The sequence below is a fragment of the Sphaerodactylus townsendi genome, linkage group LG03 (genome assembly GCF_021028975.2).
Source record: "Sphaerodactylus townsendi isolate TG3544 linkage group LG03, MPM_Stown_v2.3, whole genome shotgun sequence".
NCBI lineage: Eukaryota > Metazoa > Chordata > Lepidosauria > Squamata > Sphaerodactylidae > Sphaerodactylus > Sphaerodactylus townsendi.
The window spans coordinates 144941050-144967380 of record NC_059427.1 but is presented as its reverse complement, the minus strand read 5'-3'; the positions used below and the strand labels follow the sequence as shown (position 1 = coordinate 144967380).

Here is a 26331-nt window from a genome sequence, read left to right as displayed (position 1 = left end):
AAAGAATGTGAGAAAGAGTTAGTTTGGAGCTAAGGTGCCCTGAGGTCGGCGATAGATAGAGACAGAGCCACCTGGCATCCTGCCCCCACAGGACAACGGAAACAATCCCATTTCCCATGAGACAAAAAGTGTCAGGGGTAAGCCTAGTTATCTACTCGGCGTGCGAAGCCATAAAGCAAAGATCAAGGAAAGAATGCCTCAGACCAGCAATGATAACATACATCAGGCTGGTTACATATATCCTGTAGAAATTACATTGCGCTAAGAATGCATCTCAAATCAACTAGATATAATCCCCCTGAGAAAACCCCACAAATGAGGCAGAGATGGAGTTTTAAAAGATGGCTGGGGATTACAAACAGAGGACCGAGGTAGGCATTTTGAGGCCAGCTCGATGGCATGTTGACATGCAGACAGAAAGCATTCGGAATTGTACCCAAACACACACACACACGGACACGTGAGGCCAAACCCATTCGTTAGATCTAGGCAAACCTCCCTTCCTACCCTCCCTGTACCACCAACATATCAACTGCCTTGGATCCAGTTCCAATACACTCAGTAGTAGGTGGCTGGATTAGGGAAGCCAACCTCCTGGTGGGGCCAGGAGATTTAACGGAATCACAGCTGTGGTGGAGACAGTGGCGTAGCGAGTGGGGGCTGGGGAGGGCTAGAGCCCTGGTAGCCACTTCCTGGGGTCAAATGGGGGCGCCCTGCAGGGCTGCCCCTGTGCAACTATGTCCCTGTGAAGTTTGGGGCAAGGGTGGAGTTGAACGCCGGCCAGCAGAGCCTGCCCCAACCCTGAACTCCACTTGGGAGTTTGGGAGAGGGTCCAGCCGGGCTGATCCCGCCTGCAAAACCCACGTGGAGTCGGGAAGTTGGCCTCAGCTCGTCCGGGTCCAGCTTTAAACTGCAGGCTTGGAGCTTCGCTAAGGCCAAGATCAAACTGAGCTGATGGGCTGACTGGCTCCAGCTTTATGCTGTTAGCTCTGACCCCCCCCCCCCCGCAGCCCCACCTGATTGGTGGAGCTGGGATGCACGAAGCCCTCTCCCACGGCAAGATCTCCACGCACAGTGGAAAGTCCATCCTCCCTCCGCACGCTTCTTGAAGCAATTCAGCTAACAGAGGAAATGCAACGTATCTAACAAGGCTCGGCTCCTGACGAATGCGCAGGAATGGCTCACCAGTCTAGCTCAGGGGGTCCTTGGGTCATGTGGTCCACCATCCCAATCTTCAATAACGGTCAGGATCATGGTTGTCTGAAGCAACGCACCTGAGGGTGAAAAAAGCAACTTGGGGTTAGGGGTGCATCATTTGCTCTGGGATAGGCTTAATCGAAAAATACAAGGACACTCCGAGGATCAAGCTGTGTGCTACAGTTACCTGGGACCACAACAACCAGGAGGTCTACACAGAACAGAAGGTCCATGGACCTTATATAAAGCAGTGGTGTGACCGCACTTGGAGTACTGTGTCCAGTTCTGGTCGCCGCATCTCAAAAAGGATATCGAAGAGATCGAAAAGGTGCAGAGAAGAACAATGAGGAAGATTGAGGGACTGGAGCACCTTCCTTATGAGGAGAGGCTGCAGCGTTTGGGACTCTTTAGTTTGGAGAGGAGACGGCTGAGGGGGGATAGGATGGAAGTCTATAAAATTATGCATGGGGTAGAAAATGTTGACAGAGGGAAATTTTTCTCTCTTTCTCACAATGCTAGAACCAGGGGGCATCCATTGAAAATGCTGGGGGGGGGGAAGAATTAGGACTAATAAAAGGAAACACTTCTTCACACAACGTGTGATTGGTGTTTGGAATATGCTGCCACAGGAGGTGGTGATGGCCACTAACCTGGATAGCTTTAAAAGGGGCTTGGACAGATTGATGGAGGAGAAGTCGATCTATGGCTACCAATCTTGATCCTCTTTGATCTGAGATTGCAAATGCCTGAGCAGACCAGGTGATCGGGAGCAACAGCCTCAGAAGGCCATTGCTTTAGTTAAATTAAAGGTTAAATTGCTGTGTTGGCACTTCGTGATAAATAAGTGGGTTTTGGGTTGCAATTTGGGCACTTGGTCTCGAAAAGGTTCGCCATCACTGGCCTAGACCAATGGAGAAGGAAGACACAGACTTCTGCGTCCAAGTAAAACTTCCATGACGGAGTAAACAAAAATCTGAACATACATGTACTTATACTCATGTATAAGTCGAGTTTTTCAGCACATTTTTTGTGCTGAAAAAGCCCCCCCATGACTTATACATGAGTCAGCTGTATTTTAAAAAAATATTTTGGGGTTTTTACTTTGGCGGCCGCCAGGGGGCGCAGTTTTTAGGCTAGCGGCACCAAAATTTCAGGATATCATCAGGTGACACTCCTGATGATACCAGCCAAGTTTGGTAAAGTTTGGTTCAAGGGGTCCAAAGTTATGGATCCCCAAAGAGGGTGCCCCATCCCCCATTGTTTCCAATGGGAGCTAATAGTAGATGGGGCTACCTTTTGAGGGTCCGTAACTTTGGACCCCTTGAACCAAACTTCACCAAACCTGGGTGGTATCATCAGGAGGGTCTCCTAAAGATACTCTGAAATGTTGGTACTGCTAACATAAACATTCCTCCCCTGACCAAAAATCCAGTTTTGAAGGATTTTAACTCTTGTGTTTTAGCTTGGTTGCTGGTTGAGCGAAGGTTTTTGTACTTTTAAAGTTATTGTTGAGACCTTATTGGGGGTTTTTTACTCCCTTTTCCACTTACAGAGCTAGTTTACTGTTTTTCTTTGAAAGAAATATTCAAAAACATTTAACCTACTGATACCTCAATTAATGTAATTTTATTGGTATCTATTTTTATTTTTGAAATTTACCAGCAGCTGCTGCATTTCCCACCCTCGACTTATACGCGAGTCAATAAGTTTTCCCAATTTTTTGGTGGTAAAATTAGGTGCCTCGACTTATATGCGGGTCGACTTATACACGAGTATATATGGTGTGCAGTGTCTCTTTAAATACTACTTCATTCTGCTTAAATTCTACTTCATTCTGCTTAAATTCTACTTCATTAAATACTACTTCATTCTGCATCTTCTCTGTCCCGACAGGATTTGGTTCCTCCTAGTTTTGCTCAATTGTTTACTCAAGGAACTTGTAATCTCAACTTATTTTTCTCTGACTTATATTTCCATATGAAGATCACAGCTGATCTTGCTTGTAGTGAATGCTTATAACCCTCTGTCTGATATTTAGATTGGCATTTCCATACATTGCTAATATGCAGGCTTGTATGGGAACTAGCTGTCTAGAGACACAATAGTCTTCTCATTGCTATAGTTCCGCACTGTAAAATTTGGCCCTTAAGGTGCAAGCAGGAATGGGTGAGCGTTTGAGGGGTTCAAAACAGGCCCCACTTCCCCTGCTTCAGGGTCCAAGCTGTTTGTTCCCTGCGCTGAGCTCCTGGCGATATTGTCAACTTAATTTCCAGGTATGTGCCTCTCCTGGGTGCCCCTGAAAATCAAATTTTTAAAAGATTTTGCTGGCAGCACCAAACCTGGAACCTTCCCAAGGCAGATCAAGTGAAACCCGGGGTTTCTTTTCTTGCCAGAGGTATCCCTGGCACAAATTCCGGGGTGGTGGTGGAGGGGGTGGTGCGTTTTCATTCTATTTCCCCGGATAGGTTTTTTTCCCTCTTTCCATTTCAGAGGTGCCTTTTTCAAGCACTCAGCATGTTCATTCAACGCTTTTAATTCAAGTGCGACTCGTTCAGGGCCGGGGGTTGGTGACAAACACAGCTGGGAGCAGATTCTGCACTCGGCGCTGCTGGCGAGAGGGGCTGCGACCGGCTGGGCCCGAGTGCCAATCGGTGCTCCTCCGAGGTTGCTCCTGTTGGGATCAGGAAGAACCAGCCTTTCTGGAACTGAAGTGTAGTGTTTGGATGCCTGCCCCAAAGCAGGTGAGCACAACTTCATGGAAGCTTTAGGGCCAATTCACACATTATAATATATTTCCTACATGGCCAGCTGACAGACAAATTCTGTGTACAGAACTTCATTCCGCAGTCCCTGTGGGTTCAATTTGGATCAGAACCATGGCTTACATACAGTTGCCAGTCCTTGGCTTGCAACCCCTAGAACAGTGGTGGCGAACCTATGGCACGGGTGCCAGAGGTGGCACTCAGAGCCCTCTCTGTGGGCACGCATGCACAGAGTTCATCATGTGGGAGGGGGGAATCACACACCCCCACACACACACATACATCTAGGCTGTCCTGGGTCCCTGGACTTGATGTGCATGCACCTCAGTGAGCAGGGACAACTCGGCTGGCAGGCCTGGTGCCTGTGCTCCAGGTGGCTGCTGCCCGGGGGGTGGGGGTGGGTAGAGATGCTAGAGAGGCGCAGAGCAGCGCATGTGGGACTTGCTGGAGGCTACAGCAGGCTGGCCCCTGCTCGAGGGGGTCATTCAGGTTAAATTGCCGCGTTGGCACTTTGGGAGACATAAGTGGGTTTTGGGTTGCAATTTGGGCACTCGGTCTTGAAAAGGTTCGCCATCACAGCCCTAGAAGTTTTGCCAGTCAGGTGGGCAGAGGTAACGTCATGAAGTCAGCAATGCTTTGGAACTGGGGTCGCCAACATGGTGCCCATGGGTGCTGTGGTACCTGCTAATATCTTTCCTGATGCCTGTTGAGTGTTTCTAGAAAGTGGATGGGGAGCTTTTGCCCAGCAAGGCTCCTGACTGACCAATAGAGATTTGATTGGTTCTGCAAATGTTTTAAAGTGCGGCTCTCCACCTCTTGCAGTAGCCATTTTGTGGCAGCCATTTTGAGCATCCAGCTATCGCACTGTATCAGAATTCCAAAGGTGCCCATAGGCTCAATAAGACTGGGGACTCCTGCTCTAGGACTTCCCCTGATCCCTATGATAATTATCCATGCTGACTGGGAGATTCCCAGAGCAGGGGTCCCCAAACCTTTTGAGCGCAGGGCACGTTCAGAATTCTGACACAGGATGATATCAGTCTGTCTCAGAAAAAGAAGTTAGTGGGGTTGTATATTCCTCCGCCACAGAACTCAAGATGCCGGATCTTCTTTGGTGCAGAAAGTTCTGCCTGAGTCTTACTGCCCACCTAGCCCTGCCCCCTGCCATGAAAGTAAAAATACATCAAATAGCACATTCAATTATGCACAAAATAACGGTTTTGACAAAGAAAGGTAGCGTGTAAACATGAATGATAATCCTCAATTCATTTAGATCTACATTCTAAGGTGGAAGCATATAATTTTCTCAACCACTTCAGCTCAACTGATCATGCTAACATTTTTTTCTGAGACACGATATAACCACAACCAGAAACTGGCCGCAACAGGAGGTGGAGCCACACACAAAAAGGAACCTCAAGAGTAGGGGGAAAGGGGAATAATTTTTAAAAAATACTGGAAAAGAGTTGTGAGAAAAATTAAAACCAATACCATAGTGGCAGCTGTCAAAGAAATAACATCTGTTTAATTGATCCAGCCAATTGGACCTTCGGTGGCCAATCAAAGGCCCTGGTGAGCAAACGGTCCCACCCGCTTTCTAACATCACTTGACCGGCACCTGGAAAGGTGCCTGTGGGGATCATGATGCCCATGGGCACCACGTGGGGGACCCCTGCCCTAGAGCATCATGGGGGGCTGCGATGTCAGTTGCATCCACTCGACCAAAAGCGAAGTCACAGTGCGAGAGCAGGCAATCTGTTAAAACTGTTCTTCCGAACTTGAAACAGCCTCATGGCAAGGGTGTACCACCCATGTCCCTGGGTACACGTCGTTTGGTCATGTTGGGGGGGCACCGGGCCTGCTGCTGCAGCTCCCGCCTGAGCTGCCTGCCGCCGAACCCTTCCTTCCCAGGCCTCCTAGCTGGCTACCGTAAGTGGGGCGCATGGGGGTGGGGCACGGGGAGCCGATCATGCCACGGGCACCATTTTCGCCCGGTACGCCTCTGCCTCACGGAGCCGTTATTTGCTCTCTTGCAGAACGTTACTCATAGCAATATCAGAGCAGCCACAAGGCGTTTGTGATATGGAAGCCTTTTGTGAGGACAGAAAAGCGGGATATAGATTTTGTAAAAATAAAAATAAAAACAGACCGCATGTGACTTAGTCCTTAGAAGCTGGCTATCCATTCCTTGTGTATGAAGGTAGAGGACTGTTGGGGACAAACTGGGACCTCAAAGCTCTGTACTTTACCACAGCCTTACTATGGCCCTCCAGATGTTCATGGACTACAATTCCCATCAGCCCCTGCCAGCGTGGCCAAATGGTAGGGCTCATGGGAATTGTAGTCTATGAACATCTGGAGGGCCATAGTTTGAAGACCCCTGATGTAGAGGAATGGGGAATCAGACCTGGCCTTCCAGATTAGAGACCACTGCTCTTAACCAACACACCATGCTGGCAAGGACATCAGTTTCTTTTAACACTTAAAAAAATAGCCACTGGGCCTTTCCCCACTTACTGTTTGCGGCGCGCTACCCACAGCGCGAGTCATTTCTGGCGCGGGGTCGTGTTCCCCACTGTCCCGCGCTCTGCACGGGGTCATGAAAGGTGCCGTTTTATCAGAGCGGCAGAGTCGGGGTGGCTGCGTTGTCGCCGCCCTGACTCGTGGGGAGCGCCGCTGGACCCCGCGCTATTTGGGCAGAGTCACGCGCAGCAAACAGTAAGTGGGGAAAGGGCCCCACACGGCTTATCAGCGTGCTAAAATCTGCATCGGCAGTTTCACCAATTTGGGTTTGGATTTTGGTCTGCTAGATTTCACTTCCCGGAACAGGACAGGGAGACATGACGGGGAGCTGCCGGTTTTGACAGCCGCCCTGTGTTGGTTTTCCGCCTCGGGTAACGCTGTCTCCTGAGACCTGAAGAGGACTGAAGGCTAACTTTAATTAAAGGCAATCTGGCACTCTACAATTATTTTTTTTAAAGGTCCACCCTGCTACGGAAGTTGCTGTGGCGCATAAACAGCCTGAAAACAAACAAACAAACTGCAACCGGACGTTTCCTGTTAGCTCCCTAAGGGTCACCCTGTGCATCTGGTTGAGGCTACGTTCCAGACAGGGAGAAGAATGACTTCCACCCAAATATACTCGAAAGAGCCCCGTGGGGCAAAGGGGTCAGCTGCGATACTGGACACAAAGCTGTGCTGCGAGTCGAGTTCGATCCCGACGGAAGTCAGTTTCAAGCAAGCAAAGCCAAGCCTTTATTGGCATACATAGAACAACAGCAACAAAACACAACAAACATAAAAGTTTTAAAAGGCAAAAAGGATAACCTCAGATATATACATATTATTACTGGCCCTGAATTATTTCCATAACAAAGCTTGCAACCTCTTCACAAAAAACAGAATCAGAATTGTTCAACCAGAGAAACAATCTAATCGAATCTGTTAACTCAGATTGGAAGAGAGGGTGTAGATTGACATATTTAGATCTAATTTTAGCAAATTTGGTGCAATGCAATAGCTGGTGAGCCAATGTTTCGACTACCTTAGAATTACAGCTACACAACCTTTTAGATTTTTCCAGGTTATGAAACCTGCCATGTAGTAAGGCAGATGGCATAACATTGAATCTAGCAATTGTGAAGGCTCTCCTTGAGCAGGGGTTAGTTAGAAAATATAAGTAGTGGGCCATACGACCCGGCTCAAATGGAATTAAAAATTGTGTGGGAGAGCAAGTTCTTTTAGCTGCCAGATACAGTTCTGCAAATTCCCAATCTCAGAGACGGTCTTTGAGTAGTTTGTACGCTTCTGAGCAGGAAAGAGAGTAGAGCGATTCGAGAGACAAACCGATAGAAGTCAGTTTCAGTAGCTGGCTCGAAATTGACTCAGTCTTCTGTCCTTCCAAGGTTGGTAAAATGAGTCCCCAGGTGTTGGGGGTAAAGTGTAGATGACTGGGGAAGACAACGCAAACCACCTCATAAACAAAATGTCTGCCTAGTAAACATCGTGATGTGATGCCACCTCGTGGGTCAGTAATGACCCAGTACTTGAAAACAGGACTACCTTTACCTTTTTAAGTACACTTGCTTTGTGGAAGATGGGGTGATAGTGTAGCTTTCCTGGGTTGCTCACCCTCACACTCCGTTAATGGAGCTGTGGGAGCAAACTGGGGAGAGGAACCAGGGTTGTGTAATGCTGTGACATCACTTCCAGACATGAAACAGGAAATGGCATCACAGCACCACCTAACACCAGGTTCTATAGTCTACAGCAGTGATGGCGAACCTTTTCAAGACCGAGTGCCCAAATTGCAACCCCAAACCCGCTTATGTCTCCCAAAGTGCCAACGCGGCAATTTAACCTGAATGACCCCCTCGAGCAGGGGCCGGCCTGCTGTAGCCTCCAGCAAGTCCCACATGCGCCGCTCTGCGCCTCTCTAGCATCTCTGCCCACCCCCACCAACCGGGCAGCAGCCACCTAGAGCACAGGCACCAGGCCTGCCAGCCGAGTCGTCCCTGCTCACTGAGGTGCATGCACATCAAGTCCAGGGGCCCAGGCCAGCCTAGATGTGTGTGTGTGTATGTGTGTGTGTGTGTGGGGGTGTGTGTGTGATTCCCCCCTCCCACATGATGAACTCTGTGCATGCGTGCCCACAGAGAGGGCTCTGAGTGCCACCTCTGGCACCCGTGCCATAGGTTCGCCACCACTGGTCTACAGTCTCGATTCGGGCCCATTAGCATCTTAGACACCAAAAAGATTTTCAAGGTACGAGCGTGGCGTAGTGGTTAAGAGCAGGTGCACTCTAATCTGGAAAACCGGGTTTGATTCCCCACTCTGCCACTTGAGCTGTGGAGGCTTATCTGGTGGACCAGATTGGCTTGGGTACTCCAACATATGCCAGCTGGGTGACCTTGGGCTAGTCACAGTTCCTGAGCTCTCTCAGCCCCACCCACCTCACCGGGTGTTTGTTGTGGGGGGGGGGGAGGAGGAGAAGGAGATTGTCAGCCCCTTTGAGTCTCCTTGCAGGAGAGAAAGGGGGGCTATAAAACCAAACTGCTCCTCTTCCTCTTCTCGATGAAGGCGCTAACTCTTGAAAGTTTCTACCCTGAAAATCTTGTTGGTCTGTGAGGTGCTGGTGGGCTTGAATCCAGTTGTTGGAAACAGGACCCTGGACCAGAGATGACCCTCTGGTCTGATCCAGCAGGGATCAGCTGCCTGAACGCCGTTACTACTCACCTAAGCAAGCAGCTCTTCACTTGGCCCAGTTCCTAACTTGCAAGCCATGCAGAAGGAATTTTCAAAGACTTCCTGGCTCCACAAATCACCGAATCCGAACAGCCAAAGATGCCTCCTATTTCACACAACCCAACCAGCCCTTTGGTCCTCCTGGGTGGGTGTTGTGTTTTTTTTTTTTGGCAGCTCCAGAAGTCCCCCCCCCCCCCATTGTGCTGCTCACTGTCCGTAGCTTCTTTGTCCCCGGGCAAAAATTCTGGCACGATCACTCTGACTCAAATTTCACATCTGACACCCTGGAAACCTCCACGGGCACTGTCCCTCCCCTTACGTGCCTCGGCTTGACTCGTGGAGACAGCCGCTAGTGCTTTGGTTACGGAGCTGCCCACCCAGATCTGTGTGGGAGAAGGAAAATAGCAGCCGCTGATCGAAAGATACTCGCATTGCTGGCTGGATTCAAGAAGAAGTAATGTTTTTGAAGGAGGGATTTCAATGCAACCAGCTTAAAATGAGTGACTTACAGTGGGAGTCGAGTGGGCCATTTGCACCCCGGGTGGAGGAGCGGTACACTCAAAACTCTCTCTCTTCCTTTGCCTACTTAGCAGACAAGCAGACGGTCTAGTTTCGGATCAAAACCACAGTAAAGCTCTTGAGATTCAAGTTATGTATTCCTCACCAAGTTGGTAAAATCTCAGCCTGGGCTTTATCATGTTAGGCAATGTTGGAATGCCTTTCACCCTGACACACTGGGTTTCTACATGCAAGGATTTACAAACAACAAAACATGCAAGGATTTAAAAAAATTAAAAACAAGAACCATCCCATAAGCTCCCAACCTGCAGCTCCCAAATTTAGTCCTTCAGTGATAACAAACTCAAAAGATCTTTCCACTGGAGAACTGAGGCAGGCAGGCATTCAAGACGCATTTGCATTTATTTATTTCTACCTCACTTCTCTCCCCTGTTGGGACTCAAGGCAGCTAAGAACTCTGCTTCAAAGCCAGCTTCCTCCTCTGGCTTTTCCATGTTTGCTGCTTGGGCTAGACACCCCAGAAAAGAACAGGCACCCCAAAAAAGAAAACGCTGACGGATTTGTGCTCATCGAACGGAAGAAAGAAGAAGAAGAAGAAGAGTTTGGATTTATATCCCCCCCCTTTCTCTCCTGTAGGAGACTCAAAGGGGCTGACAATCTCCTTGCCCTTCCCCCCTCACAACAAACACCCTGTGAGGTAGGTGGGGCTGAGAGAGCTCGGAGGAACTGTGACTAGCCCAAGGTCACCCAGCTGGCATGTGTGGGAGTGCCCAGGCTAATCTGAATTCCCCAGATAAGAAGAGAAGAAGAAGAGTTTGGATTTATATCCCCCCTTTCTCTCCTGCAGGAGACTCAAAGGGGCTGACAATCTCCTTGCCCTTCCCCCTTCACAACAAACACCCTGTCAGGTGGGTGGGGCTGAGAGAGCTCCGAGAAGCTGTGACTAGCCCAAGGTCACCCAACTGGCGTGTGTGGGAGTGTATGCCTGTTGCTATGCCTGTTTCGTGGCAAAATGGGGCTCTCTAACCACATAGCTGAACTCCTCCAGGGAAAGCCAAATTGCGAACAGTGAAGAATGACTGAACCTGCAGATCCGCCCTCATAATTCCATCCTTCCTACGTCCAGCCCAGGTGAGCAGGGCCGATTCTCTCGCCAAGTCATCCAATGCTTGGCCGGCTCCCACCTCTCAAGCACCTAAAACAGGCTGGGGGCGGTGTGTGTGTGTGTGTCTATGTCATCACAACTGCTGGGTGGATTTGGCTTGGGCGTGCACTGAATCCCGCTTTGGAAAATACCTCGAGATGTTGGGCTGGAGCTCGGGGAGGCCAAGGGAAGGACCTTAGCTGGGTATGATGCCAATAGTGTCGACCCTCCAAAGCAGCCCTCTTCTCCAATTGATCTTTATAACCTGCAGGTCAGTTGTAACAGGAAGAGATCCGCAGGCACCTTTTGGAAATTGACAACCCTTCTTGGGCTAGGGTGACTGAGCAGCACAAGGCCAGAAAGGGACAGACATTTAGGACTGCCAACCTCCAAGAGATGACTAGGAAACCCCTGGGATTACAACGGATTTCCAAGCAGCACCAATCAGTTTCCCTGGAGAAAACGGGCACTTTGTGTTTGTTTGTTTTTTAAATATAAAGTGTTTATTAAATCCCTCAAAAGGAATACGTACATACATACAGATAAGATGAGCACACATTCAAAAAGAAAAAAAATCACGCTTGATTAGCATTATAAAAATATTTTTACCTCCATCTTCACCTCCATCTGAGAAAGGACTATCTTACATCCTGCCGCTCTAACAACAACAACAACAACCACCTTTATTTGGCATTTAAAAATAAGTTCTAGAACGTTGCCAGCTCTAGCTAATAAATACCATAGGCCAGAGGTGTCCAACTTTAGCACTATGCCAGCAGTGGCTGATGGGAATTGTAGTCCACGAACATCTGAAGTGCCAGAGTTGGACACTTCTGCCATAGGCCCCCTGCCCCTTCTCTCTGCCCCATATAGGTCCCTCATACCATCGGGACCCATTATCTATCTATCTATCTATCTATCTATCTATCTATCTATCTATCTATCTATCTATCTATCTATCTATCTATCTATCTATCTATCTATCTATCTATCTATCTATCTGCCTGCCTGCCTGCCTGCCTGCCTGCCTGCCTGCCTGCCTGCCTGCCTGCCTGCCTGCCTGCCTGTCGATATATAGATATATAGATTAGATATAGATATAGATATATAGATATATAGATATATAGATATAGATACACACACACACATATATATTTCTGGGGAGGGTTTAAGCAAGGGTTTCGTGGGATGCTGGGTTAGGAAATAACTGTTGTTTTTAACTGTACTTATGATACTAATACTGTACTTATGATACTAATACTGTGATGATTTTATGTATGATGTTTTCATGCTGTACACCACCCTGAGCCCCTCGGGGATAGGGCGGTATATTTAAACAAACAAACAAACAAATAAATAAATATTATTATTATCTAAAAAGAGAGAGAGAAAAGACTTCATATCCACCCTTGATTCAGAAACTTAAACCCAGATGAGAGTAAACCTGAGCCATAATGTTCTTTCATAAATTCTAACCATGTTCTCTCACATTGGATAAAACAACCACTTTGAAAGGTAGACTCCTGTGAACTCAACTTTCATTTAAAAAAATAAAATGAAAGCAATCTTCAGTCCCTGGTGGATGCTCCGATATGCTTGTTAGTGGCCACACCTGCTGGAAGGTCAGAAGCCCAGAAAAGTTGGCTGGATAATATTCAGAACAGGAAGGAAAAGGGGGAGGGGGGGGCCCTGAGTCCCTTCCTCCTAGGTAGCAAACCACAACTATGCAGAATTTTTTTTTAAGTGTTACGTGTATGGTCAGAAAGTTGCACTGGTAAAGGGACAGAGACTGCTCTGCACCTCTGCCTATCACTGGGCGTTTTCCCACTTACCTTTTGTTGCGCGCAAGTAGCGTGGGGTTCCCCTCGCCTCCCCACTACAGGGGCGGCGACTACGCAGCCGCCCCCGACGCTGCTGATGTAGCGCCCCCTCAGCGCGCGTCATTCCAGGCGCTCATTGCAACGGCACCTTTTGAAGACCCCGCGCTCTGGCGGGGTCGTGGGGAAGCCGGGGCGCGTGCCTGGAATGACGCGCGCCGAGAGAAGCGCACAGCAACGCGGAGGGGAGGTAAGTGGGAAAACGCCCACTGTAAATCTGCTCCAGACCAAACAGTCTCTTTACCACTTAACGTATCATGCTTGAAAACTTCCTGCTTTGTCTCAGCTCTGCTTGAGATTTCTCTTTCCTCCAGATTTCTGTAGTCCAAATCCGATTGCGCAGTTTATTCTACACCCCATCCTGTCGACCGGTCTACACTGGATCTGCCTCGACTCTCATCCAGCAAGGTGCACTATAAATAACCCAAATAAATAAATAAAATGTTCTTTGCTGGCATAAAAGATGACGTCTCTGTCTTGGTTAGATTTTGCGTACTTCCTTTCAACTGCACAGAAGGCGCGCACGTTCCTGCACGACCTCAGAACTCTGGACACCTCAAAAAGCCCTTTTCGTTGTTTTGGACACAAAGGATCAGCAAACTGCATCGGCTTGCAAGGAGCCGTATGTGGGGTTGCCAACTCTGGCTTGGGAAGTTCCTGGTGATTTGGGGCTGGCGCCTCGGGAGGGCAGGGTTGGGAAAGGGAATCATCTCAGCAGGGTAGAGTGCCGTAGAGTCCACCACTGTCTCCCGGAGAACTGATTCCTGTGTCTGGATATCATCATTCCAGGAAATCTATAGGCCCCGCTGGGAGGAGGGCAACTCCAGCTATTCTGACACATGGCTTTTCTTACCTGGATAAAGTACCCAGTCAGAAGCAGTCTAAAAGTGAAGCAGCGTCACATGGATACTTTCGGGGTACGGGGGAGAGGCCCACAGGAAACGTTTGCATGGAACAGATTCAAATCTGATTTCGGGTTGTATTTAGAACTGGAAACGTTCCCAGCTCACATTTGCCCTGTTCTAAATAGGTTCTGGAAGGGCTCCAGATCTACGACTTCAAGCTCCAGCACTCAGAATACTTCATCACTTGAAATATCTAGGGCAGGGGTGTCCAATTCTGTAAGGTGACCAGCCGTCCCGCTTTTGGCGGGACACTCACGCTTTTGCGCAATGTGTCCCGCGTCCCGCGGGGCTTTAAAATTGTCCCGATTAGGCAATGCGCTCCTGCGGCCGCGTGCGCCTCCTGCGCTGCCGCACTGCCTTCTGGGGCACTTCCCTGTTTCCTGACCGGGGAGCGCCGCAAAAGGCAGTGTGCTCCTGCGGCCGTGCGCGCCCGCCCGCCCGCCCACCCACCTCGCTTTACAGGAGCAAAAATCTGGTCACCTTAAATTCTGGCGCTTCAGATGTTCATGGACTACAATTCCCATAAGCCCCTGCTGGCCTGGCAGAGCACCAGAGTTCTGGATACCCCCTGATGTAGGGTGTCAGCCAGAACAGTCTTGGCCCTTTCTACATGGTGGGGAGGTCAGGCGTTTACCACTGGCCCCAAGACTGGCAAAAGACTGTGGCAAGAAGCTCTGCAAAACAGGGTTGCCAATCTCCAGGAGGGGCATGGAGTATTCCCAGAGTTACAGCTGCTCTCCAGACAATAGAAAGTTCCTCTGGAGGACACAGTAAATTGGATAGGGGCCTGTAAGGAGGCATCACAGCCATTTTGAGTGCCCTTTCTGCCCCAAACTCCAACTTTCCCAGGCATTTCTCCCTCTCAAATCTCCAGAATTTCCAAAGCTGGAGTTGGCAACTCTCGCTCAAGAAGGTCTGCACACCCCACCTCAAAATCCATGTTAAAAGTGTGCAAGTCCCACACCTTACTCCGACGTTATTTGCTCTATCGGTACTTTCCCGCAGTTCACCCACTCTGTGCTTCTGAAGTTTGCACAATATGTAGGAATAAAACTTTATCAAAAGGTGAACTTTGAACACAGCGAGGCCTGACAGGGCCACAAGACTGAGTCGGAGTATAACAGAGTTGCCAATTTCCAGGCGGGGTCTGGAGATTTCCTGAAATTTCAACTGATCTCCAGAGGACCCCGATCTGTTCCCTTGAAGGGAATGGCTGCTTTGGAGAGTGGATTCTATGGCACTGCTCCTGGCTGAGGTCTAACCCTGCACCAAATCGGTGCCTTCTCCGGTTCCGTCCCTGAAACCTCCAGCTACTTCGCAACCAGGAGTTGGCAGCCGGCGAGTACAGTCACCCAGCCTACGCAAACTGATAAGGGAAAAGGATTCTTAATTTCCCTGCTTTCTTTTAGTTGCCTGAATCAGCCACTTTCAGTGGGGATAAAAGGGCAGCTCTGTAGAAAAATGTTAGCTCAGTTGGGAAGAGGGTTGCCCAACTCCAGACGAGGACCGGCGATCTCCCGAAATTACAACTGATCTTGAGATAGCAGAGATCACTTTCCCCGGTAGAAAATGGCTGCTTCGGAGGGTGGGTTCTACGGCGCGATGTGCAACTGAGGCCCTTCCCCTCTACGAAGTCCACTCAACCCCCAACCCCAGAAATTCATAATGCTGAGTTATGAATACATAAGAACATAAGAACATAAGAACAAGCCAGCTGGATCAGACCAGAGTCCATCTAGTCCAGCTCTCTGCTACTCGCAGTGGCCCACCAGGTGCCTTTGGGAGCTCACAGGCAGGATGTGAAAGCAATGGCCTTCTGCGGCTGTTGCTCCCGAGCACCTGGTCTGCTAAGGCATTTGCAATCTGAGATCAAGGAGGATCAAGATTGGTAGCCATAAATCGACTTCTCCTCCATAAATCTGTCCAAGTCCCTTTTAAAGCTATCCAGGTTAGTGGCCATCACCACCTCCTGTGGCAGCATATTCCAAACACCAATCACACGTTGCGTGAAGAAGTGTTTCCTTTTATTAGTCCTAATTCTTCCCCCCAGCATTTTCAATGGATGCCCCCTGGTTCTAGTATTGTGAGAAAGAGAGAAACATTTCTCTCTGTCAACATTTTCTACCCCAGGCATAATTTTATAGACTTCAATCATATCCCCCCTCAGCCGTCTCCTCTCCAAACTAAAGAATCCCAAACGCTGCAGCCTCTCCTCATAAGGAAGGTGCTCCAGTCCCTCAATCATCCTCATTGCCCTTCTCTGCACTTTTTCTATCTCTTCGATATCCTTTTTGAGATGTGGCGACCAGAACTGAACACAGGACTCCAAGTGCAGTCGCACCACTGCTTTATATAAGGGCATGACATAACAACATAACCTTGTTTGATACCTCTCTGGGGTCGCCAAATACCTGGAGATTCTGAGGGTGGAATTTAGTACCTAAAAGGTCAGGGAATTGTTTAAGAGGTCACTGAATCAGCTGCGTAGCTAGCACGGGACAGGGGGTGTTCCACCCTGGGCGCATACCATTGGCATCACATGGGGGGTGGAAAACTGGCCCCCACACCCCTCCCCCTTCCCCCCAGACCCAGCAGAAGCCCAGAGCAGCCTGGCAGGCCCAGCCAGGCTGCTTTTTTCAGCCATGAACTAAGGTAAGTGGGGGGGGGGCACGGGGGGCGAGGCACGGGCGTCATTTGCCCCCCCTGTGCCATTGCACTGAATATACAACTACTAAATACCAAAAACACATATGTACTTATTACAAATTGAAATAATCTACACCAGTTAAAGGTCTATAATAGCCTAGCTCATGCACACAATATCACAACTACATTGCACAGAAGGGTCCTACGGGACACTTTTTTGACCCTTAAAAGCAGAGGAATTCTGGCCAACTGGCCTTCCTCAGTGGTCAAAAGTAAGGCTCCTTCCGCACATGCAGAATAATGCACTTTCAAACTGCTTTCAGTGCTCTTTGAAGCTGTGCGGAATGGCAAAATCCACTTGCAAACCGTTGTGAAAGTGGTTTGAAAACGCATTATTTTGCGTGTGCGGAAGGGGCCTAACGCAGTGTTTAGCTACCAGACCACAAAGTGCTGTTATAAAGCGTTTTCATGACGGAAATCAACTATCGAACAGTTGTTGAAAATTGGCCCCCAGGTCTTCCACACAAAGTCGTGTTCTCTTAAACAGTATAATACAATGTGCCAATCATGCCCAATTTTGCTAGGGCAAAATCTTACAATGCCTCCAGATGGGAAGAATTTCCTATGACTCACTATGGGATTTTGCCCTGTTGAGTAGTTTTTATATAAATGACCCTATGCAACAGAAATCAACAAGGAATGTATAATTCAAACTACCAAAATTGCTGCATGTAAGTACTGCAGTGGCAAGCGTATGGTGCAATATATCACATTAATCCACATACAAAACAATATTCCCACTAAATAGGCAAGTCTATTTACAATATTTCCTAATTACAATAAAGTGCATCTATTAAAACTGGCTAGCCCAGGTCATCCATGTGAGGGCAGATTTCCCCATAACATAAGATGGCGTCTGAGACGGAGCTGTTAGCAGCAGGGCTCCGATCACATTAGGTTTTTCTAAGACCTAGGGTTAGACTTTTAGTTAGATACCCTGTTTCCCCGAATATAAGACATCCCCGGAAAATAAGACATAGTACAGGTTTTGCTGAAGTGCGAAATATAAGGCATCCCCCAAAAGTAAGACGTAGCAAAGTTTTTGTTTGGAAGCATGCCTGACGAACAGAATACAGAAATATGAGACATCCCCTGAAAATAAGACATAGCGCATCTTTGGGAGCAAAAATTAATATAAGACATTGTCAAAATCTTACAATGCCTCCAGATGGGAAGAATTTCCTATGACTCACTATGGGATTTTGCCCTGTTGAGTAGTTTTTATATAAATGACCCTATGCAACAGAAATCAACAAGGAATGTATAATTCAAATATATAATATATAATATTATATATAAGACATTATATATATAAGCATTGTCTTTGGGGAAGCAGTGTAGGTAACCCTGTTAAGTGCTGTTAAACCCCACTGTTAAACCCCACTGAATATAAGACATTGTCTTATATTCGGGGAAACACGGTAGATAGATATTTATTACGGCCTTTAGGCCAGCCAATAGTTTAAGAACAGAATACATGTGAATACATAGCATTCCATTTATACAAAAATATAATATAAATTGTAAATCCATTATAAAATCTATTAATAAATAACATTAACGTCAGACATTATTACAGTCCTCGTCACACAGTACAGCTCTTTGTCTTAATAAGGAACTACGCTTGTTGTGTACCAGTATACAAAATTTAGCTACCTTCTGCGAAATGGCGGGAACACGATCTTCTAATAGCATTCTTACAGCATTTGTATCTGAATTATCTATGAATGGATATACATGATGAGTTAACAATGGTTGGATCAACAGCTTCCTTTCACCTTCGTGTAACTTGCAATGCAGTAAGATATGTGACATTGAGTCTACTTCCCCTGAGCCGCACACAGAGGTTCTCCTGTGCCTTGGAATATTTTGGAAGCGTCCCATCAGGTTAGCTGACGAGAAGGCATCCACGCGAGCCCTAGAAAAAGCCCATCGGCTTCTTGCTGACGTTATATCGCAGTGATGGCGTACCTTTTCGAGACCGAGTGCCCAAACTGCAACCCAAAACCCACTTGTTTATCGCAAAGTGCCAACACGGCCATTTAACCTGAATACTGAGGTTTTAGTTTAGAAAAAACAGTTGGCTCCGAGGCGCGCATTACTCGGGAGTAAGCTTGGTGGTAGTCGGTGGCTTTGCTTTGAAGCAACCGTGCAACTCTTCCAATGGATGAATCACGACCCTAGGAGGGCTTGCTCAGAAGCAAGCCCCATTGCCAGCAACCGAGCTTACTCCCAGGTAAAGGATTGCGCTTTAGTTCTTCGCATGAAAATCAGTGGGGTTTAACAGCACTTAACAGGGTTACCTACACTGCTTCCCCAAAACTAGGTTTTAGGTTTAATGCTAATAATCGAGCCCCGTGGCCCAGGCCAGCCTAGATGTGTGGGGGGGGGGCTCTGTTTCCGCGTGCCCACAGAGAGGGCTCTGAGTGCCACCTCTGGCACCCGTGCCATAGGTTCGCCACCACTGTTATATCGGATAAATAAGGTGCAGCTGAAGTACCTATCCATGATTTTAGTGGTTATTAGACTTGTAGTTTATTTCGCCCACTCTTATTTAGTATTTGTTTTGCTCTGCCGACTTGGTGCTTGTTGTGGACAGCTGAGAGGGAAAGCCTGCACTCGGTATGAGACGACAACGTTTTATCTTACTATCTATTGGCGCTTACCCGTGGCCGGGTCTCATAGCTCCGCAGCTGGCGGTGACAGTGGAGGCGACGGCGACGGCCCTTCCCGGCGCGGTGATGATCATTGTTGTTAGGGGAGAACACCTTTTCTGGCGTTTTAGGGGTTTTGGGCAGCGGGGGTTGGTGGCAGAAACCCCCCTGCCCTTGCCGCATCCCCCGGCTCTCACTCGGCCGAGCCACCGCCTGGCTGTTGCCGGGGTGCGGGGCATTGCCCTTCAGTGGCTTGCCTCGTTTCTCTAGGAACGAAGTCAGCAAGTGTGGTGCGGGGACCGGGCTTCCCAACGGCGCCCACTCACTTGTGGTGTGCCTCAGGGAGCTTTGTTGTCCCCGCTGTTATTTAATATCTATATGCGACCCCTTAAGAACATAAGAACATTAGAACAAGCCAGCTGGATCAGACCAAAGTCCATCTAGTCCAGCTCTCTGCTACTCACCCACCAGGTGCCTTTGGGAGCTCACATGTAGGATGTGAACGCAATGGCCTTCTGCGGCTGTTGCTCCCGATCACCTGGTCTGTTAAGGCATTTGCAATCTCAGATCAAGGAGGATCAAGATTGGTAGCCATAAATCAACTTCTCCTCCATAAATCTGTCCAAGCCCCCTTTAAAGCTATCCAGGTGAGTGGCCATCACCACCTCCTGTGGCAGCATATTCCAAACACCAATCACACGTTGCGTGAAGAAGTGTTTCCTTTTATTAGTCCTAATTCTTCCCCCCAGCATTTTCAATGAATGCCCCCTGGTTCTAGTATTGTGAGAAAGAGAGAAAAATTTCTCTCTGTCCACATTTTCTACCCCATGCATAATTTTATAGACTTCAATCATATCCCCCCTCAGCCGCCTCCTCTCCTTGCTCGGCTGGTGCGGAGCTTTGGGCTGATCTGTCATCAATATGCTGATGACACTCAGCTCATCCTGTTGATGGAGGCGGGGACGGCCGCCGCCCCTGCGGCTCTACAGCATTGTTTGGAGGCGGTTGCTGGTTGGTTGAAGCAGAGCAGGTTAAAACTTAATCCAACGAAGGCGGCGGTCCTCTGGCTGGGTCGTGAAGGGCGGGTTGGGAGCTTGCAGCCGCCGGTGCTGGAGGGGGTCTCTCCGACATCGACCCCTTCCGTTCGCAACCTGGGTGTCCACCTGGATTTGTCCCTGTCCATGGAGAACCAGGTGGCACAGCAGTGGCGTAGGAGGTTAAGAGCTCGTGTATCTAATCTGGAGGAACCGGGTTTGATTCCCTGCTCTGCCACCTGAGCTGTGGAGGCTTATCTGGGGAATTCAGATTAGCCTGTGCACTCCCACACATGCCAGCTGGGTGACCTTGGGCTAGTCACAGCTTCTCGGAGCTCTCTCAGCCCCACCTACCTCACAGGGTGTTTGTTGTGAGGGGGGAAGGGCAAGGAGATTGTCAGCCCCTTTGAGTCTCCTGCAGGAGAGAAAGGGGGGATATAAATCCAAACTCTTCTTCTTCTTCTAACCCGGGTTGCTTTCTTCCATCTCCGCCAAGCCTGGAGGCTGGCCCCTTACCTCTCCCAGACCGACCTGGCCATGGTGATCCATGCAACGGTCACCTCCAGGTTGGATTATTGTAATTCGCTCTAAGCGGGCTTTCCCTTGCGGTTGATCCGGAAACTGAAGCTGGTCCAAAACGCGGCGGCTCGTCTTCTCACGGGGGTCTCAGTTAAAGATCATATTACCCCCCGTATTGTGCCGCCTGCATTGGCTCCCAGTGGAATTCCGGATCGTCTTCAAGGTGTTGGTTTTGACCTTTAAGGTCCTCTACGGCCTGGGGCCCTCATACCTACGGGACCGTCTCACCCCTTACGTCCCGAGTCGTGTCCTCCGCTCTGCGGAGGCGAATCTGCTGGTGGTCCCCGGCCCCTCCATGATGTGGCAGGCCTCCACGCGGGCCAGGGCGTTTACTGCCCTGGGCCCTGCCTGGTGGAACGCTCTTCCCCCAGCAGTTAGGGCCCTGCGGGACCTTGGAGAGTTCCGCAGGGCCTGCAAAACTGTGTTGTTCCACCAGGATTTGGGGGGGGGGCAGCCGCTGAGCCCGCCCTTCGTGCTGTCCTGCGCATTGGCTATCTATTGGACCATCTGCCAACCCCCTCCCTTCCCAGAGTTTGATCACTGGGGTGGGGTGCCAGACGACTTCTATTATTAATTAATTATTTATTGAAGGCTACTGCTGCTATAGTTTTATAGTTTTAAGGTTTTGTATATTTTAATTGGGGCTATTCGATTTGTTTTATTGTATTGCTATTTGTTGTACACCGCCCCGAGCCCTCTGGGGGTAGGGCGGTTTATCAAATCGAATAAATAATAATAATAATAATAATAATAATAATAATAATAATAATAATAACAACAACAACAACAACAACAACAACAACAACAACAACAACAACAATAACAACAACAATAATAAAACATTTCAATTCAAGAGTTCATTCCAAGCCCGTAGATTGTATGCTTCCTTTATAGTCACTTCAACACTATGTTTTGTATAGCTTTAAAAGGGGCTTAGCTTTAAAAGCGGCTTGGACAGATTTATGGAGGAGAAGTCGGTCTATGGCTACCAATCTTGATCCTCTTTGATCTGAGATTGCAAATGCCTTAACAGACCAGGTGATCGGGAGCAACAGCCGCAGAAGGCCATTGCTTTCACATCCTGCATGTGAGCTCCCAAAGGCACCTGGTGGGCCGCTGCGAGTAGCAGAGAGCTGGACTAGATGGACTCTGGTCTGATCCAGCTGGCTTGTTCTTATGTTCTTAAGGCCATTGCTTTCACATCCTGCATGTGAGCTCCCAAAGGCACCTGGTGGGCCACTGCGAGTAGCAGAGAGCTGGACTAGATGGACTCCGGTCTGATCCAGCTGGCTTGCTCTTATGTTCTTATGTATATGGATTAATGTGATATATTGCACAATACACTTGCCATTGCAGTACTTACATGCAGCAAATTTGAGTAGTTTTTCTATTCAGCTGTCCCTTAAACAATTTCTAGACCTTTTAGGTACTTAATTCTAGTTATGTAGGGTTCCGTTTGTCCTCCTCTTTTGTTTGTGGATTTTGGAGGGCGTGGTTTGAGGAAGGGGGACCTCAGTTGGATATTATGCCCTAATGTCCATCGTCCAGAGCAGCCAGGTCCTCCAAGGAAAGTCATCTCTGCAGCTTGGAAATCAGTTGTAATCCCAGGAGAGCTCCAGTCGCCACCTGGAGCCTGGCAACCCTATCCCCCGCATGGGGAAAAAACCCCATTGTCAAAAGATGTCCCATTGTATAGATTATTATTGTTTTAATTCATTCTATTTATAGATGTTTTAAGGTGTTTTAGCATCTGTACACCTCCCAGAGCCCTTCAGGGGTGAGCGGTCTAGCAAATCGAACTAACTAACTAACTAACTAACTAACTAACTAACTAACTAACTAACTAACTAACTAACTAACTAACTAACTAACTAACTAACTAACTAACTAACAAATAAGCCTTTGTTCTTTAAACAGCAGTTGTAAAATCGCAACCGTGTCTCTGGTCAAGAGAAAGAAAACTGTAACCCCTCCCCCTTATGCGGCACAAATTGGTGTCTTGGTGGCGAGATGGACTCACTAGACAACTAGGTGGTATTTAACCTTTCTACTGCCTATCCCCCCACTGACACCCCCTCAATTTTTTTCCATTTGCATTTCCTCAGCAAGTCACCGGTATCTCTGTCCTCAAACCTCCTACTTATAGCCCACACAGCTTCTTCCTAGAAAAATGCCAAATTCTGCTCAACTTAATATTGTTATAACGCTGGAGTAAAATGCCAGTTAGGCAGGGCTTAGACAGAGCATCCAAATGGGAGCCACCCCTCTCCCCTTTACGTATGGTCAATTTATCCTGAAAACCAATTTTTTTTCCCCGATGCAAAATGTCAGTTTGCTTTCCAAATATTTTGGTTCCATAGAAAGATGATACATGGGAGAAAATTCCTGGTGTTTCAGCTTCATATTCACTCTCTCAGGGCCTAACTATGTGTTTACATTTTCTTTGCAACCTCCCGGGTGGTGTGCTGTGAAACCTCAGAACCTGTTATGCCCCCTGTTATTATTTTCTCATTAAGCATCAGTTTCCCTATAGTTATAATGGGTTTAGTTTTTTGTATAGTATTCTAAGGGAGGGAATTTTAGTGGACCCTGTCCCTTTAAGAAATCTCACTAGAGTAGGCTGACCAGACGTCCCGCTTTTGGCGGGACAGTCGCGCCTTCAAACAATTTGTCCCGTGTCCCATTTCAATTGTCCCGATTTTTGGAAGGCTGCCGCACTGCCTTCTGGGACGCAAGGCAGTGCGGCAGCCTCCCGCGCGCGCGGCCGCAGGAGCACAGCCTTCTGGGACGCTGCCGCCTGCCTACCTGCCCGTCCCGGTTCACAAAGGTGACCATCTGGTCACCTTACACTAGAGGTAGTCTCTATGTTATTACCCAGTAATCCCCCTGTTTAGGTCAGTCAGTCTAAGGCAGCGATGGCGAACCTTTTCGAGTCCGAGTGCCCAAATTGCAACCCAAAACCCACTTATTTATCACAAAGTGCCACACACAGCAATTTAACCTGAATACTGAGGTTTTAGTTTAGAAAAAAGGTTTGATCCAAGGCGTGCATTACTCGGGAGTAAGCTTGGTGAAGCAACCATTGCAAAGTTTCGAACAGGTGAATCATGACCCTAGAGGGTTTACTCAGAAGCAAGCCCTATTGCCAGCAACCAAGCTTACTCCCAGGTAAAGGATCATACTTTAGTTCTTCCCATGAAAATCAGTGGGGTTTAACAGGGCTTACCTACACTGCTTCCCCAAAACTAAGTCTTAGGTTTAATGCTAATAATCTCCCTGAAATAATTACACTATTATCACACTGGTGGGGAAAGGGGGAGGGGTGGGGGGGGGAAGTAAAACTTTTGCTTTCTGAAACTTTCTGAAACGGCTTGATCTGCCCAGTCGATTGGCAAAAAACTTGGGTCTCAGCGTTTCTCTGGTGTACCTTTTCCTCACATTTTGTTTGCTCAACCCCCTGTTCAACCAGCCTGCTCCAGCCTCCAACAGATCCTGTGTGCACCCGCCGCTCTGCCCTGCACTGCTCCAGTGCCTCCACCCCACCCCTCTGCCTCCGTTCCACCTGCTTGGGCAGGGGCCAGCCTGCTCTAACCTCCAGCAAGTCACACGTGCACCGCTCTGTGCCTCTCTAGCATCTCTGCCCCCCCTTGGGCAGCAACCACCTGGAGCACAGGCATCAGGCCTGCCAGCCAAGTCCTCCCTGCTTGCTGCGGTGCGCACACGTTGTGTCCAGCGGCCCAGGCCAGCCTAGATGTGTGTGTGGCCAATTGGCCATGCTGGCAGGGGCTGATGGGATTTGTAGTCCATGAACATCTGGAGCGCCGCAGGTTGCAGACCCCTGCTCTTGGGGCTTGGTTTGAGAATGGGACCACAGATATGAAATCCTTCTAACGTGATGAAAACAGAATGCTGGCCCCTAATGGGGGGGGGGGGCACTCCACATTCAGGATATGCAGCCCCCTCCCTTAAACTTCCACTTTTCATTAAAAAAAACCCCCAAACAGTTCATTGACAATCCTGCTTTTTACAGATACCAGGACAAAAATATGCAGGTTTTATTTCTAACTCGTTCTCGTTTAATTTGTCTCGTTTGGGCAGCTGCTCATGACATTTTTCAAAAATAACATTTAGTTTTTAAAGTACAGTCGTTTCACTTGTCAGACCTATAATGATGTGCTGAACTCCTGACTTGCTTAAAATCATCCCAGCGAGTTTGGGGATGGAATGAAATTTGAATTGGGGACTTTCTAGGTGACAGGTTTCAGCCTGAACACATTCCGAGAGTCAGTGCCATATTCTCCTTTCGTTATGGTTTGCAACGCCTCCCCTCCCTCCAGCCCGCGTACCCCGAGTCACCATACTTAGGGTAGCCCCGAAAATCTCCTAGAGTTGTAACTGATCTCCAGGCCCCAGAGAAAGAGGCTGCTTTGAAGGGCGGATTCTATGCCCCTGTACCCCGCTGAGACCCCATTCCTCCTCCAGCCCCACCTGTCCAGGAATTTCCTATCCTGGAGGCCTGGTTGGTAGAGACCTTCTCACCTTCAAGTATTAAAAAAACCCAAGTGAAATCTTCAAAAATCAAGCAACAGAAAACACAGCCCTCGCTCTTCTGCTCTTCTCAGTCAGACCCCGTCCCTGCCAAGTTTGTTCTCGAGCTACCAGCATCAGACTCTCAACTTTCCCCGGTGAAGAAAAAGAGCACACCTAGGCCCCTTCCGCACATGCAGAATAATGCACTTTCGATGCATTTTGCAGCTGCATTTTACAGGGCGGAACAGCAACATCCACTTGCAAACAATTGTGAAAGTGGATTGAAAGTACATTATTCTGCATGTGTGGAAGAAGCCCCTATATACATGCACCAGTGAAAATCTGTGCCATTCCCATGTCTGATCCAGATCACCTTAACGGTGACTACTGGAAACCGATTTTGGCACCAGTGTGTTGCGAGCCATCAGACCTCCACGCTTTGAATTGCTGTCTCTTTGTAAAGGTATTGTTCAGCCTTCCTGCCTCCCCTTCTCTCGCTTCGCCACACCCCTGTGAAGCCTCGGGATCTTTCTCTTGCCAGTGCTAGCTCTGGCTGAAGCCTCCAGGTACCTGTGCCTTCATCCCAGCCGAGAACCGCTCCAGGGACGGTTAGCACAGAAGAGGGTTTTGTTTGGATCCTCCGTCCGAAGGAGTTCATTACCCACACAGAAGAAGGCCTTGTGCTCAGCGCCAGACTTCATCCCAAAGCTTCATTCATCCCTCGGCCAGACACGGAAGCATTCGCCCCAGTCCCCACCCGGCAACACCCCCCCCCCCCCATGTGGGCCTTGTGCCCCGAGGACGTCAGGCCAGATACAAATTGGATCACGGCCTCCTCACAAATAATGGGATTAAAAACAGGAATAGAAACCCGAGCGGGAGGGTGTGAGCGGTGGGCTAGATGGAAGGTGCCGGAGATGTTATTTTTGGAGAGGGTGGCCGGGAAGAGAGGAAACCTAAGAAGCTAAAAGCAAGCCGTGCCGCGAAGCAGGCGCCGCCAAAGCGTGGCTTTGCACACCCACCGAGAGAGGCAGATGCGCAAACCGAAAGATCCCGTCTACCTCATAGCCATCATGATTTAGTTTTACTTCTAGTTGTAAAGTAGTTGTGTTCATGTCTCCTTCCGCACACACAAAATAATGCGTTTTCAAACCACTTTCACAACTGTTTGCATGTGGAT

General features: G+C 48.6%; 2 protein-coding genes across 2 annotated transcripts in view; both read right to left on the bottom strand.

Annotated features, from left to right (window-relative positions):
• Positions 1-26331, bottom strand: part of S1PR2 (sphingosine-1-phosphate receptor 2) — an 81751-nt gene that overhangs the window by 6000 nt on the left and 49420 nt on the right. The window contains 1 exon segment of the mRNA XM_048487462.1: positions 1186-1274. The gene's annotated coding sequence lies outside the window, so the exon portion shown is untranslated.
• Positions 14614-26331, bottom strand: part of LOC125427895 (basic proline-rich protein-like) — a 48759-nt gene continuing 37041 nt past the window's right edge. Inside the window, exons 7-9 of the mRNA XM_048487461.1 lie at positions 19021-19274; positions 16039-16088; positions 14614-14671 (exon numbers count right to left, since the gene is read on the bottom strand). Coding sequence (XP_048343418.1) covers positions 14614-14671; positions 16039-16088; positions 19021-19274 — 362 coding nt within the window. The remainder of the gene's footprint in view (positions 14672-16038; positions 16089-19020; positions 19275-26331) is intronic.